Source organism: Loxodonta africana, chromosome 18, assembly GCF_030014295.1.
Source record: "Loxodonta africana isolate mLoxAfr1 chromosome 18, mLoxAfr1.hap2, whole genome shotgun sequence".
Taxonomy (NCBI): Eukaryota; Metazoa; Chordata; class Mammalia; order Proboscidea; family Elephantidae; genus Loxodonta; species Loxodonta africana.
Window position 1 is genome coordinate 18,332,025 of NC_087359.1, and position 12,657 is coordinate 18,344,681.

At 49.5% G+C, this 12,657-nt stretch overlaps 1 protein-coding gene across 1 annotated transcript; it reads left to right on the top strand.

The window, feature by feature from the left end:
- The first annotated feature begins 751 nt into the window (after positions 1-751).
- On the top strand, positions 752-8,413 carry LOC100658234 (CMRF35-like molecule 6). Its single transcript, XM_064270798.1, has 4 exons — positions 752-2,874; positions 3,691-4,041; positions 5,344-5,455; positions 6,101-8,413. Exons 1-4 carry the CDS (start codon positions 2,814-2,816, stop codon positions 6,246-6,248), a joined length of 672 nt encoding a protein of 223 aa, XP_064126868.1. The 5' UTR covers positions 752-2,813; the 3' UTR covers positions 6,249-8,413.
- The last annotated feature ends 4,244 nt before the right edge of the window (positions 8,414-12,657 follow it).

Here is a 12,657-nt window from a genome sequence, read left to right on the forward strand (position 1 = left end):
ACTGGGCCCCCTGGGAGACAGACCTGAGTCAAAATTCCTTTGATGCTCAACCTCCATAAGCCTCTACTCCTACCTGTGGACCAAAGGGGCAGCTAGTTCTCTAGGAATTGGGGTCAGTTCAGAGCCAGTGTCCAGGATTCCCTGAAAGGTCAGATTATTCCCTTCTACATGGAAAGTCAACCTGGTTAGTGGCTCCATGACACTTTAAGGAAGGTTGGGAGGATGGATAAACAGAAGTTTTGGCAGTAGAGTGGGGTGCTTCCTTCCTCCTTCCTCAGGGGACCTGACCTCCCCTTCCTTCAGGGGCACAGGGTTGGTGATCTGGCTCAAGTGTGGACACTGACTGAGCAGCAGCCATGACTCTCTGTTTGGAAACAAGAGTAAGTCAGGCTCCTGTTTACTAGACCCAGAGCTCTTAGACTCATGCCAGGCATGTCAGACTCAGACTTCTGCCTGTCAATCTCAGTCCCAGGCGTACTTGATGGACCTGTAATCCCAAAGATCTCTGCCTGTCATGCTGTTCTGAAGATTCCTTGATCATGGAGCTCCACCCCTGGGTCTTCTCACTCACTCATTCAGTCTGCAAATATTTATCAAGAGCTCACCAGGTAGCAGGCCTTGATCTAGGCATTGCAGTCCAATAAACAGACAAAGGTCTCTGCTTCCATGAACTTAGGTTCTGAGAGATGAGAAAACTATTAACAAACAGAAAAATCCATACACAGAGAGAGAGAGAGTGAGAGAGAAACATAGAGGCAGAGCATGAGATGCCATGGAGTGAAATCAGCTGAGATGGGGAGAGGGGGCAGGGACAGGGGTTTGCTCTCAGGTGCCTCTGATGGGGTGACATTTAGGAAGGGATCAGAGGAAACTCATGGGGTGAGCCTTGTGCATCCCTGCGACAGGCAGGCCCTGGGGCAGCACTGGGCTTGACTGTGAACCAGACAAGACGCTGTCGCTGTGCTCAGGGGCTCCAGTGCAGGGAGGACAGACAAAATAAATGATCACAGGTCTGAAAAAGGCCCAGAGAGAAGTGTTGTAGGAACCGTGGGGATGTACATAAAAGGATCAACATGACTTGGGAGGGTCATGGAAGTGTCAGCCCAGCCTGAGGGTGTGAGCCAGGCAGAGGAGGAGGAGACCAGGGTCTGGGCAAGGCCCCAGTGGGTTGCTGGCAGCACTTGGTGACTCTGGAACCAGGAGGCTGCAGTGTGAGGGGACAACCTGAGCTGTCTGTTGTAGGGGGATCTCCATGTGCCTTCATCCTCTGGGGAGCTGAGGTAGAGCTGCCACACGGGCATGACAGTGTCTGAGAAGGACCGCACTTTGGATTTAAGGGAGAGTGATTGGGAATGACAAGAACAGTGGGAGACCAGGGCCCTGTCCCCACAGCAGGACAAGGCCCCAGAGAAGCCAAGCCCAGAACTGAACTCTGGGAAGAACGAGAGGGCCTGGACTTCACTGGGTTGGGGGAATCAGCACCAGTGACTCTGGACCAGAGCAGCATGTGGTGGAAGGAGAAGAAGGAGGACAGTGCAGGGATCTGGTCACCTTGGGAGGTCCAGCCAGGCCCTCATCTCGCTGTTCCATCCTCATGGCTGTGCCTGAGATGCTGGTGCTGCTGACCAGGTCGGGAAGGAGGAGACAGACAGATGAAGGAGCAGGGTGTGGAGAGGGCAACAGGGACCTGCTTTGTGCATGACAAGGCTGAGAGGCTGTGACACACCTGGGGAGTCAGCAGGAAGGTCCTGTCCCTTGTCCTGCATTCATCCCCTTTCTAGGAGATTCTAAGCTTAAAGACCATCCCGTCAAGAGGACAAGTTGCTCTGCGTTAGGGCAGACCTGCCCTCCCCTGAGCCTGTCCCCGCCCTTGCCCCCTGTGAATCCCTTGGCTATCCGTATGGATCCAGGAGAGACACCACAGCCTGTGCTTGTCCTGGATGCCCTCTTAGCTATGAAACCTCCTTCACTGTGGCCACGTGTCTACTTCTCACGGCCCCCACTTCCCCTTTCAGCAGCTTCCTGCTCCTTTGCTCCACCTGTTCCATTCAGCTCTCTGTCCTCGTTCTCACTGGGGGTAAAGACAAGAGTTAAAAGCCAGGGTCTTAGAGGGATTATGAGGGTTGTTCTGCTCCTGGGTCTGGGTGCAGGGAGCAGGGAGCACAAGAGCAGGGGAGTCACAACCAGAGGGACATGCATCCTGGTTGGGGACTCAGCATAGATAGGACACTGTTGAAGTGTCTGGGGTCCTAGTGCCCCCTGTGGTCATAAGTAGAGCCAGGGGTCTCAGGGCTGGACTCTCCTTGGGCACGTGGAATGGAAGTTTGGAGTAGACACAGCCCCTGTGTCATCACCACCAAGGCTAGATAGGGATGGATGGCCTCACCTACACCCCCAGGGTTGTCACCCTGATTACAAGGAAATGACAGTGTTGCAGATAGAGGAGGAGGAAGTCCCACCTAGAAGGAAACACCCAACTGAGCTCTGCTCTGTGGGAGATGAGCCATGGAGACTAGCAGGCCTGAGAGCGGTGGGGATGGCCTGAGTCCCCTCTGAGTGACTCTGGATTGTGAGTCAGTTGGAATGAGAGCAGCAAAAGGCCCCAGGCCCCAGTGTGTCCACCCCAGCCACTAGCTGCTTTTCCCCTCAGCTCCCTGTGTCCTGACCCCTTGGTGAGCAGTCCCTCATCAGTACTGGACGAAGGACAGAGAGGTGCAGAGAAAAGCAGAAGTGGGCACAAGGACCTCTGAAAGGAAGTTTGAGGCTGTGCCCGCTGGGCCCATGCTGTTGCAGGATACATCCGTGCTGGAGAAATGACCCCGTGGGGCAGGACCCAGTGGCTGCCCCCAGTGATGCTCCTTCTCAGTGTTCCAGGTGAGTGGGGCAGCCTTGGATTTGGAGACTTTTGCTCTAAGTCATGAGGGGAGTGATGGGGAGGAGGTGTGAGGAGGGAGTGAGAGGAAGGGGTAAAGAGGAGGTGAGGGGACAGGTAAGGGGAAGGGATGAAGGAAGGGATGGGGGTGAGGGGATGAGAAGAGGGAATGAAGGAGGTGGTGAGGGGAGGGGGTGAGGGGGTGATGGAAGGAAGTGAGGGAGGGGATGAGGGGAGGGGTAAGAGGAGAGAGCAAGGGGAGGGGGTGTGAGAAGAGAGTGAGGGGAGTGGGGTAAAGGAGGAAATTAGGGAAGGGGTGAGGGGAGGGGGGAGGAGAGAAGGTGAGGGGAGATAGTGAAGAAAGGGGGTGAGGGAGAAAGTGAGGAAGGGAGTAAGGGGAAGTGGTGAGGGGAGGGGCGAGGGGAGGGCATAAGGAGCAGTGGAATGAGCAGAGGGGAGGGGTGTTGAGAAAACCCAGGAGCCATCAGCGCACCGGCCCACTGGACAAAAAGATTCAGAGGGGCCTCAATGAGGTGCCTGAATGGTTACTGTAATTATTGCATCAGAAATGGTGTCTTGTTACATCACACACACACACACACACACACACAGAGTATTTTCCTGTCCTGAGCCTTTGTCTCTTGGACCCCTCGATTCCCATTCCCACCTCTGACGGGATAGAGATCCTCACCCCTCAGGCCCATGTCTGTGGCCACTGCCCCCTCCAGACTATGAGGCGCCCTGAGGACCGACCCCTGGGGCACCACTGAAGCAGGACTGTCCAAATGAGAAGCAAAGACACGGCTTGTGTCTTCCAGGCTGCCTGATGCTGATCGGCCCCAGTATGGTGACGGGTGCAGTGGGGGAATCTCTGAGTGTGCACTGTCAGTATGAGGAGAAATTCAAGGAAAACGACAAATACTGGTGCAGAGAACAGCTTTTTAAACCATGTGACAAGATTGTGGAGACCAGAGGGTTAGAGAGAGAGAAGGCGAAGGGCCGAGTGTCCCTGAGGGACCATCCTTCCCAGCTCAACTTCACAGTGACCCTGAGGAACCTCACAGTAGAGGATGAAGGCATATACTGGTGTGGGATTCATGTAACTTGGGCCAAAGACGGACTGCTTCTGTTCGATCCCATCTTCCGGGTGGTGGTATCTGTGTCCCCAGGTAAGCCTCTCCCCAACACCAGCTCTTGGACTACCTGAGTCTGAGTTGCTTATCAGTCGCTGGGGAAAATTTTGGGACAGTGGGCTGAACTGAAGAGTTTTGGGGGGTCAGTGACATGGAACATAATGTGTGTACATGTGTGTGTGTTCATGTGTGTCTATTCTTAGGGACTCCTATGTGTCATATGCCCATAGAGCTTTGGGTAGTGCTTTCTACCAGGTGGAGAGGGTTCTGCTCTGGGGATCCTTCCTGCCTTCCTTTTCTGACCAGGGCCAAGTCCACTCTGGAGAGGACCCTGTGTCTCTCTGTGGACAGTGCTCACTCCCTGCTTCTCTGGCTCCTTTACCCACAAGAAGAAATCCAGAGAAGCTCCTGAAATTACCTTCCCTCAGACCTCAGGGAAAGAGCATGGGAAGGTAGCTCTCATGACTTTTCTTACCTCAGATGTTCCTCCTTGTTCTCCAAATATTCCTTTTCTAATAGAACCCTATTCTTTCCTAAAAGCCAAATCAAACTTAATCTAGCTAAGTGTATATATATATATATATATATATATATATATATATATATATATATATATATAAATAGTATTTTCTTATTTCTAACACTGTATTTTCTCATGTTCCTTCTCACCAGGTTGGGTTTCTCTCACAGGTAGGAGGTTTCCCTCACAGGCCCTGTGTGTGTTTGTATGTAAGTGTGGGGCACTAAAACCCCCCGATACTGCTGTGCGTGAGAGAAAGGCCTTCTGTCTGTGAGCTTCACCACAGGCCACTCCCTCTGGTCCACCCAGTGTCCATCTCTACAGAATTTTCTTCCTGGCCAGTCACTTCCCCAGAGAGGAGTCTTCAATAGCCACCTGGGGCCAGAAGCCTGGCTGAGGTTTGGGGCACTGAGACTCCAACAGTCGGGGTCCATCTGTCAGTGCGCAGAAGCCACTGAGCCTCCTGGTTTAGTCTGATGCCTCACTTCCAACATCAGCCTGGTCTGAGATCCTGGGTCCCCATCACACCAGATCAGTCCTCACGGAGAATGAATGTCACCCAGTCCTCACCAGGGTGGACAGGAAGGAGGAAAGATGAGACTGTGGGGTTGGGATGCCATCTGGAACCAAGTGCTCTTTACATGGCCCCTCAAATCTCCATGTTTAGTGGGGTGACTCTTACATCTGAATGTATCCACCTGGCCATGGAGCACCTCACCTGAGTGACGTCACCTGTGTGTGAGGTCAGAGTAATACAGGTGATGGTGAGTGAGAGACCCAGAGGATGGCACCGGGCCTGACCTGTTCCTCATCCTCAGCCCTCACCACAGCCTCCAGCTCTGAGAGCTCCACAAGGACTCTTGGGCCTCCCACGTCCCTGCCAGCACACACCAGGCCCAGCACAACCGGGCAGGAGACCTCCGAACTCAGGTAACGCCTGCAGTAAGAATCCATCATCTAGTACTTTGCCACTTGGGTGCCACCTGGGTGGCTTGTCCTCCAGGAATGGAATGGAGTTCCCTTCTCCTGGGTCCCTCACTTATTTGCCAATTCCACACCTAATTGTTTAGGTCCTAAGTTCAAGGAGCCCTGGTGGTACAGTGGTTAAGCACTTGGCTGGTAACCGAAAGGTCGGCAGTTAGAACGCACCAGCTGCTGTGTTGTAGAAAGATGTGACAGTGTGCTTCAGTAAAAATTACAGCCCCGCAAGCCCTATGGGGCAGTTCTACTCTGTCCTACAGGGACACTACGAGTTGGAATAGATTCGACGGCAGTGGGTTTGATTTGAGTTCAGGGGTTCTCCAGGCCTTGGGGTACAGTGGCAAAGATGCAGGTCCCACCTGGATCCCTGGATGTCCCCTCACATCATCCCCTTGGCTAGACCCTTCCTCCTGTCCCCAGGCCTAAGTTAAGGTGTGGGGATGGCAGTCCTTCCAGTGGGGCTGTCCTGTCCTTGGACCCGTCCAGGGTTGGCCCTGATATGGATTATGGGCTCATGACAAGGGGAAGAGGAGGCTCGGCTCAGGACCTCCCCCTAAGGAGGCAACTTATTGCCTGTCATTGTGTCCCCCACAGGTCCCTACTCAGCAGCATCCACTTCCTGCTCCTGGTCTTCCTGAAGGTGCCTCTGCTCCTGAGCATGCTCAGTGCTGTCCTCTGGGTGAACAGGCCTCTGTGGGGCCCTAGGGGGAAGCAGTGTCAGCCAGGCTCTAAGAGCCAGTAGCCCTGGTGCCCAGGATGCCCTGTCCAAAAGCTCAAGACACTTGGGTGGAATCAGAACGAGCCTCTCAGTGACAAACCCTGTGTTACCATCCCAGTCTCTATTGGAACACTCTCTTTGTTAATGTCTTAAAAACTTTTTCATGTACATGATCCCCACACAAAAAAATGAATAATAAATATGTCCTCTCTGACTACGAGTGCACTTTAGCAATGAGTACGCAACTTCCAACTAAAAATACAACATCGCCAATACTTTGGAAACCTCAGAAGGTCTTCCTGATGTGTGTAATCCTTCCAGGATGAAGTATTGCTTTGGGATCATTTACTCTTTTCACAGGTGAGGCAGGTCCACAGCTTCCACTTCACCTTTGCTGCCCTAATAGACCACACATCACGGGTCTGGCGCCAGTGTGAGGATTTTGCCAGTTGCTTGGTATGGCTGATTTCAGTACCAGGGACCTGATGGGCTTGTAACCCCAAGGATCTCTGTGTGTCATGCTGTTCTGAGGAGTCCTTGGTCATGGAGCCCCACCCCTGGGTCTTTTCACCCACTCATTCAGTCAGCAAATATTTATCAAGAGCTCACCAGGTAGCAGGCCCTGATCTAGGCATTGTAGTCCAATAAACAGACAAAGCTCTCTGCTTTCACAGACCTTACATTCTGCGCGCTGAGAAAACAATGAACAAACAGGAAAATCCATACACACACACAGAGACAGAGAGGCAGAGCATGAGGTTCCATGGAGTGAAATCAACTAAGATGGGGAGAGGGGGCAGGGACAGGGGTTTGCTCTCAGGTCCCTCTGATGGGGTGACATTTAGGCAGTGATCAGAGAGGAGTCATGGGGTGAGCCCTGTGCATCTCTGCAGGAGCAGCACCGCAGGCACAGGGACAGGCAAGTCTACAGAAGTCTCCAGGGAAGTTTCCAGATGCCCATCTGGGCTGATCAGGGAGCAGATGTCTGCATGGCCAGGGTCCCCCATCTCCAGGGATCACTTTCCTGCCTCCTGGCTAGAAAAGGTCACACTAGCAATGCGGACCCCAACCCTCTGATGGTAGGTGAGGCCTGGGGGGTGGTTCATTCATCTGCTTCTCCACTCTCCAGGCCTTGCATGGACTTGTGACAGGCAGGCCCCTGGGCAGCACTGGGCTCGACTGTGAACCAGATAAGACGCTGTCCCTGTGCTCAGGGGCTCCAATGCAGAGGGGACAGACAAAATAAATGATCACAGGTCTGAAAAAGACCCAGAGAGAAGTGTTGTAGGAACTCTGAGGATGTACATAAAAGGATCAACATGATCGGGGAGGCTCATGGAACTGTCAGCCCAGCGCCAGGGTGTGAGCCAGGCAAAGGATGGGGAGACCAGGGTCTGGACAAGGCCGGAGTCAGTCTGAAATCAGACTGCTGCAGCATGAGGGGACCACCTGAGCTGGGTGTGGGAGAGGATCTCGATGTTCATTCATCTGGTGCAAAGGCGGAGGCCCCTGGGAAGTTTAGGCAGGGCTGTTGCAGGGCAGGATGCTGTCTGAGGGGGACCAGAGCTACATGTGGTGAAGGGAGTAGGAGGGGACACAGCGTAGAGACCTGGTTACCATGGGAGGTTCAGCCAGGCTCACATCTCCCTTGATCCATCTTGATGGCCATACCTGAGGTGCTGGTGCTGCTGACCAGGGGAATGGAAACCAATTGTTGTACCTTGGATGACCGCTTGCAAGCGGTCCAAGGGGAAATGGTCGGATGTGGGGGCAGAGTGTGGAGAGGGCAACAGGGACCTGCTTTGTGCATGACAAGGCTGAGAGGCTGTGACACACCTGGGGAGACAGCAGGAAGGTCCTGCCCCTTCTCCTCCCTTCGTCCCCTTTCCAGGAGAACCTGAGCCTAATGTCCATCCTGTCATGAGGACAAGCTGCTCTAGGTTAGGACAGGTCTGCCCTGCCCTAGGAAGGCCTGTCCCCACCCTTGCCCCTGAGAATCCTCTGGTTATCCCCACGGACCCAGGAGAGAACTCATAGCGTGTGCTCCTCACAGATGCCCTCTTAGCTATGAAACCTTCGCTATGGCCACTGGGGGTGGAGTCAAGTCTCTGCTTCTCACTGCCCCCACTTCCCCTTTCAGCAGCTTCCTGCCCCTCAGTTCCACTTGCTTCATTCAGTTCTATGTCCTCATTCTCACTAGGGTGGCGGGGGTAGGGGGTGGGGGGCCAGAGTGTGGTAAAGATTAGAGGGTCTCTGAGGGTTTGTGGGGGCTGTCCTATTCCTGGGTCTGGAAGCAGAGAGCACAAGAGCAGGGAAGCTGTAGCCTGAGGGAGCTGTACCCTGGTTGCAGACTCAGCACAGACAGGACAACTTTGAAGGTATCTGGGGTCCTAGTGCCCCTGTGTGGTCACAATTAGAGCTGGGGGTCTTGTGGCAGAGCTGTCCATGGGCGCATGGAGCTGAAGGTTGTTTGTGTCTCCCCTCCATCCTCAGGATTGTTACTCTGACCATAAGGAAATGACATTTTGACAGGAGGGAAAATATTGCCCCATCCAGAAGGAAACACCCAACTGGGCTCTGCCATGCAGGGGCACGAGCCATGGAGACCAGCAAGCCTGAGAACAGTGTGGAGGGGATGCATCTCATCTGAGTGACAGTGGGCTGTGAGTCAGGTGAGATGAGAGGAGCAAAACGCTGGGCCCCAGTGTGTCCACCCCAGCCAGCAGCTGCTTTTTCCCTGAGCATCCTCCATCCTGACTGCTTCAGGGAGCAGACCAGCATCACTGCTGGAAAGAAACAGAGGGATACTAAGAACAGCAGAAGTGAAGATAAGAACCCTTTGCAAGGAGGCCCAAGGCCGGGCCCACGGGTCCTGTGTTGTTGCGGGTGACATCTGCAGATAGTAGAGATATAACCCCTTTAGAAAAAAGACTGACCTAAGGGTGGCACAAGCGGTTATCGATTGGATGCTAACTTAAAGGTTGATGGTTTGAATCCAGCCAGCAGCTCTGTGAAAGAAAAGACTGGCAAACTGCTTCTTTAAAGTTTATAGCCAGGAAATTCCTATGGAGCAGTTCTACTCTGTAGCACATGGGGTGGCCGTGATTAGGAATCAACTTGATGGCAACAAGGGTTTTGTTTTGTTTTTTCTCTTTTTTTTTTAATGGTACTTTAAGCGAAAGTTTACAATTCAAGTCAGTTTCTCATACAAAAACTTATACACATGTGGTTATGTGACCCTAGTTGCTCTTCCTGTACTGTGACAGCACACTTCTCCTTTCCACCCTGTATTTCCCATGTCCATTCAACCAGCTCCTATCCCTTTCTGCCTTCTCATCTCGCCTCCAGACAGGAGCTGCCCACATAGTCTCATGTGTCTACTCGAGCTAAGAAGCATACTTCTTACCAGTATCATTTTATGTCTTATAGTCCAGTCTGATCTTTGTCTGAAGAGTTGGCTTCGGGAATGGTTTTAGTTTTGGGCTAATAGAGAGTCCGGGGGCCATTCACTCTGGGGTCCCTCCAGTCTCAGTCAGACCATTAAGTCTGGTCTTTTTACTAGAATTTGAGTTCTGCATCCCATTCTTCTCCTGCTTCATCAGGGACTGTCTGCTGTGTTCCCTGTCAGAGCGGTCATTTGTGGTACCAGGCACCATCTAGTTCTCCTGGTCTCAGGCTGATGGAGTCTCTGGTTTATGTGGCCCTTTCTGTCTCTTGGGCTGCTATTTTCCTTGTGTTTTTGGTGTTCTTCTTTCTTCTTTGCTCCAGGTGGGTTGGGACCAATTGATGTACCTTAGATGGCTGCTTGCTAGCTTTTAAGACCCCAGATGCCACTCACCAAGGTGGGATGCAGAATGTTTTCTTAATACATTTTGTTATGCCAATTGACCTAGATGTTCCCTGAAACCATGGTCCCTATACCTCCGCCCCTGCTACTCTGTCCCTTGAAGTGTTTGTATTCAGGATACTTCTTAGCTTTGGGGTTAGTCCAGTTGTGCTGACTTCCCCTGTATTGTATGTTGACCTTCCCTTCACCTAAAATAATTCTTGTCTACTATCTGATTAGTGAATATTCCTCTCCCTCCCACTCCACCCTCTTAACTATCAAAGAATATTTTCCTCTATGTTTAAACCTTTTCTTGAGTTCTTATAGTAGTGGTCTCACACAATATTTGTCCTTTTGTGACTGACTAATTTCACTCAGCATAATACCTTTCAGATTCATCCATGTTATGAGATGTTTCACGGATTCATTGTTGTTCTTTCTTGTTGCATAGTATTCCATTGTGTGAATATACCATAATTTATTTATCTACTCATCTGTTGATGGGCATCTTGGTTGTTTCCATCTTTTTGGTATTGTGAACAGTGCTGCAATGAACATGGGTGTGCATATATCTATTCCTGTGAGGGCTCTTATTTCTCGGGATGTATTCCAAGAAGTGGAATTGCTGGATAGTATGGTAGTTCTATTTCTAGTTTTTTAAGGAAGTGCCAAATCGATTTCCAAAGTGGTTGTACCATTTTACATTCCCACCAGCAGTGTATAAGTGTTCCAGTCCCTTCACAACCTCTCCAACATTTATTATTTTGTGTTTTTTTGGATTAATGTCAGTCTTGTTGGAGTGAAATGGAATCTTATTGTAGTTTTGATTTGCATTTCTCTAACGGATAATAACTGTGAGCATTTCCTCATGTATCTGTTAGCCACCTGAATGTCTTCTTTGGTGAAGTGCCTGTTCATATCCTTTGCCCATTTTTTAATTGGTTTCTTTTTCTTTTTTTTCTTGAGGTTTTGCAGTATCTTGTAGATTTTAGAGATTAGACACTGATCGATTTGTTGTAGCCAAAACTTTTTTCTAGTCTGTAGGTTGTCTTTATTCTTTTAGTGACATCTTTGATGTGCATAAGTGTTTGATTTTTAGGAGCTCCCAGTTATCTAGTTTCTGTTCTGGCATTTGTACATTGTTAGTAATGTTTTGTATACTGTTTGTGCCATGTATTAGGGCTCCTAACGTTGTCCCTACTTTTTTTTCCATGATCATTTTCATTTTAGATTTTATATTTAGGTCTTTGATCCATTTTGAGTTAGTTTTTGTGCATGGAGTGAGGTATGGGTCGTTTCATTTTTTTGCAGATGGATATCCAGTTATGCCATCACCGTTTGTTAAAAAAAACTGTCTTTTCTCCAATTAATGGACTTTGGGCCTTTGCTGAATATCAGTTGCTCATAAGTAGATGAATTTACATCTGGATTCTCAATTCTGTTCCATTGATCTGTGTATCTGTTGTACCAGTACCAGACTGTTTTGAGTGGCGGTATAATAGGTTCTAAAATCAGGTAGTGTGAGTCCTCCCACTTTGCTCTTCTTTTCAGTAATGCATTACTTATCCAGGGCCTCTTCCCTTTCCATATGAAGTTGGTGATTTGTTTCTCCATCTCATTAAAAAATGTCATTGGAATTGGGATCGGGATTGGATTGTAGCTATAGATCACTTTGGGTAGAATAGACATCTTCACAATGTTGAGTCTTTCTATCCATGAGCAAGGTATGTTTTTCTACTTATGTAGGTCTCTTTTGGTTTCTTGGAGTATTCTTGTAGTTTGCTTTGTACACGTCTTTTACATCTCTGGTTAGATTTATCCCTAAGTACTTTATCTTCTTGGGGGCTGTTGTAAATGGTATTGATTTGGCGATTTCCTCTTTGAAGTTCTCTTTTTTGGTGTAGAGGAATCCAACTGACTTTTGTATGTTTATCTTGTATCCTGATCCTTTGCTGAAATCTATTCATTCCAGTAATTTTCATGTGGATTCTTTGGGGTTTTCTGTGTATAAGACCATATCATCTGCAAATAGAGATACTTTTACTTCTTCCTTACCAATTTGGATACACTTAATTTCTTTTTCTAGCCTAATTGCTCTGATTAGGACCTCCAGCACAATGTTGAATAAAAGTGGTGATAAATGGCATCCTTGTCTGGTTCTCGTTCTCAAGGGGAATGCTTTCAGACTCCCTCCATTTAGAATGATGTTGGCTGTTGGCTTTGTATAAATGCCCTTTATTATGTTGAGGAATTTTCCTTCTATTCACATTTTGCAGAGTTTTTTTCATGAGTTGGTGTTGAACTTTGTCAAATGCCTTTTCCACATCAGCTGATAAGATCATGTGATTCTTGTCTTTTGTTTTATTTATTTATTTTGTTTTGTTTGTGTCTCTAAGTCTAAGGTATGTCTCATAGGCAGCATATAGACAGATTGTGGTTGATTATTTTTCTACTGTTGAACCATCCCTGCATACCTGGCATGAATCCCACTTGGTCATGGTGAATTATTTTTTTGATATGTTGTCAAATTCTATTAGCTACAATTCTGTTGAGGATTTTTGCATCTAAGTTCATGAGGGATATAGGTCTGTAATTATGCTGGTGTCA

Bases quoted from the DNA above. Each gene is read 5' to 3' on its own strand.
- LOC100658234 (XM_064270798.1), top strand. From the start codon at position 2,814: ATGACCCCGTGGGGCAGGACCCAGTGGCTGCCCCCAGTGATGCTCCTT. The intron at 2,875-3,690 runs GTGAGTGGGGCA...TGTGTCTTCCAG, and splicing joins GCTCCTTCTCAGTGTTCCAG to GCTGCCTGATGCTGATCGGC. The intron at 4,042-5,343 runs GTAAGCCTCTCC...CCTCATCCTCAG, and splicing joins GGTGGTATCTGTGTCCCCAG to CCCTCACCACAGCCTCCAGC.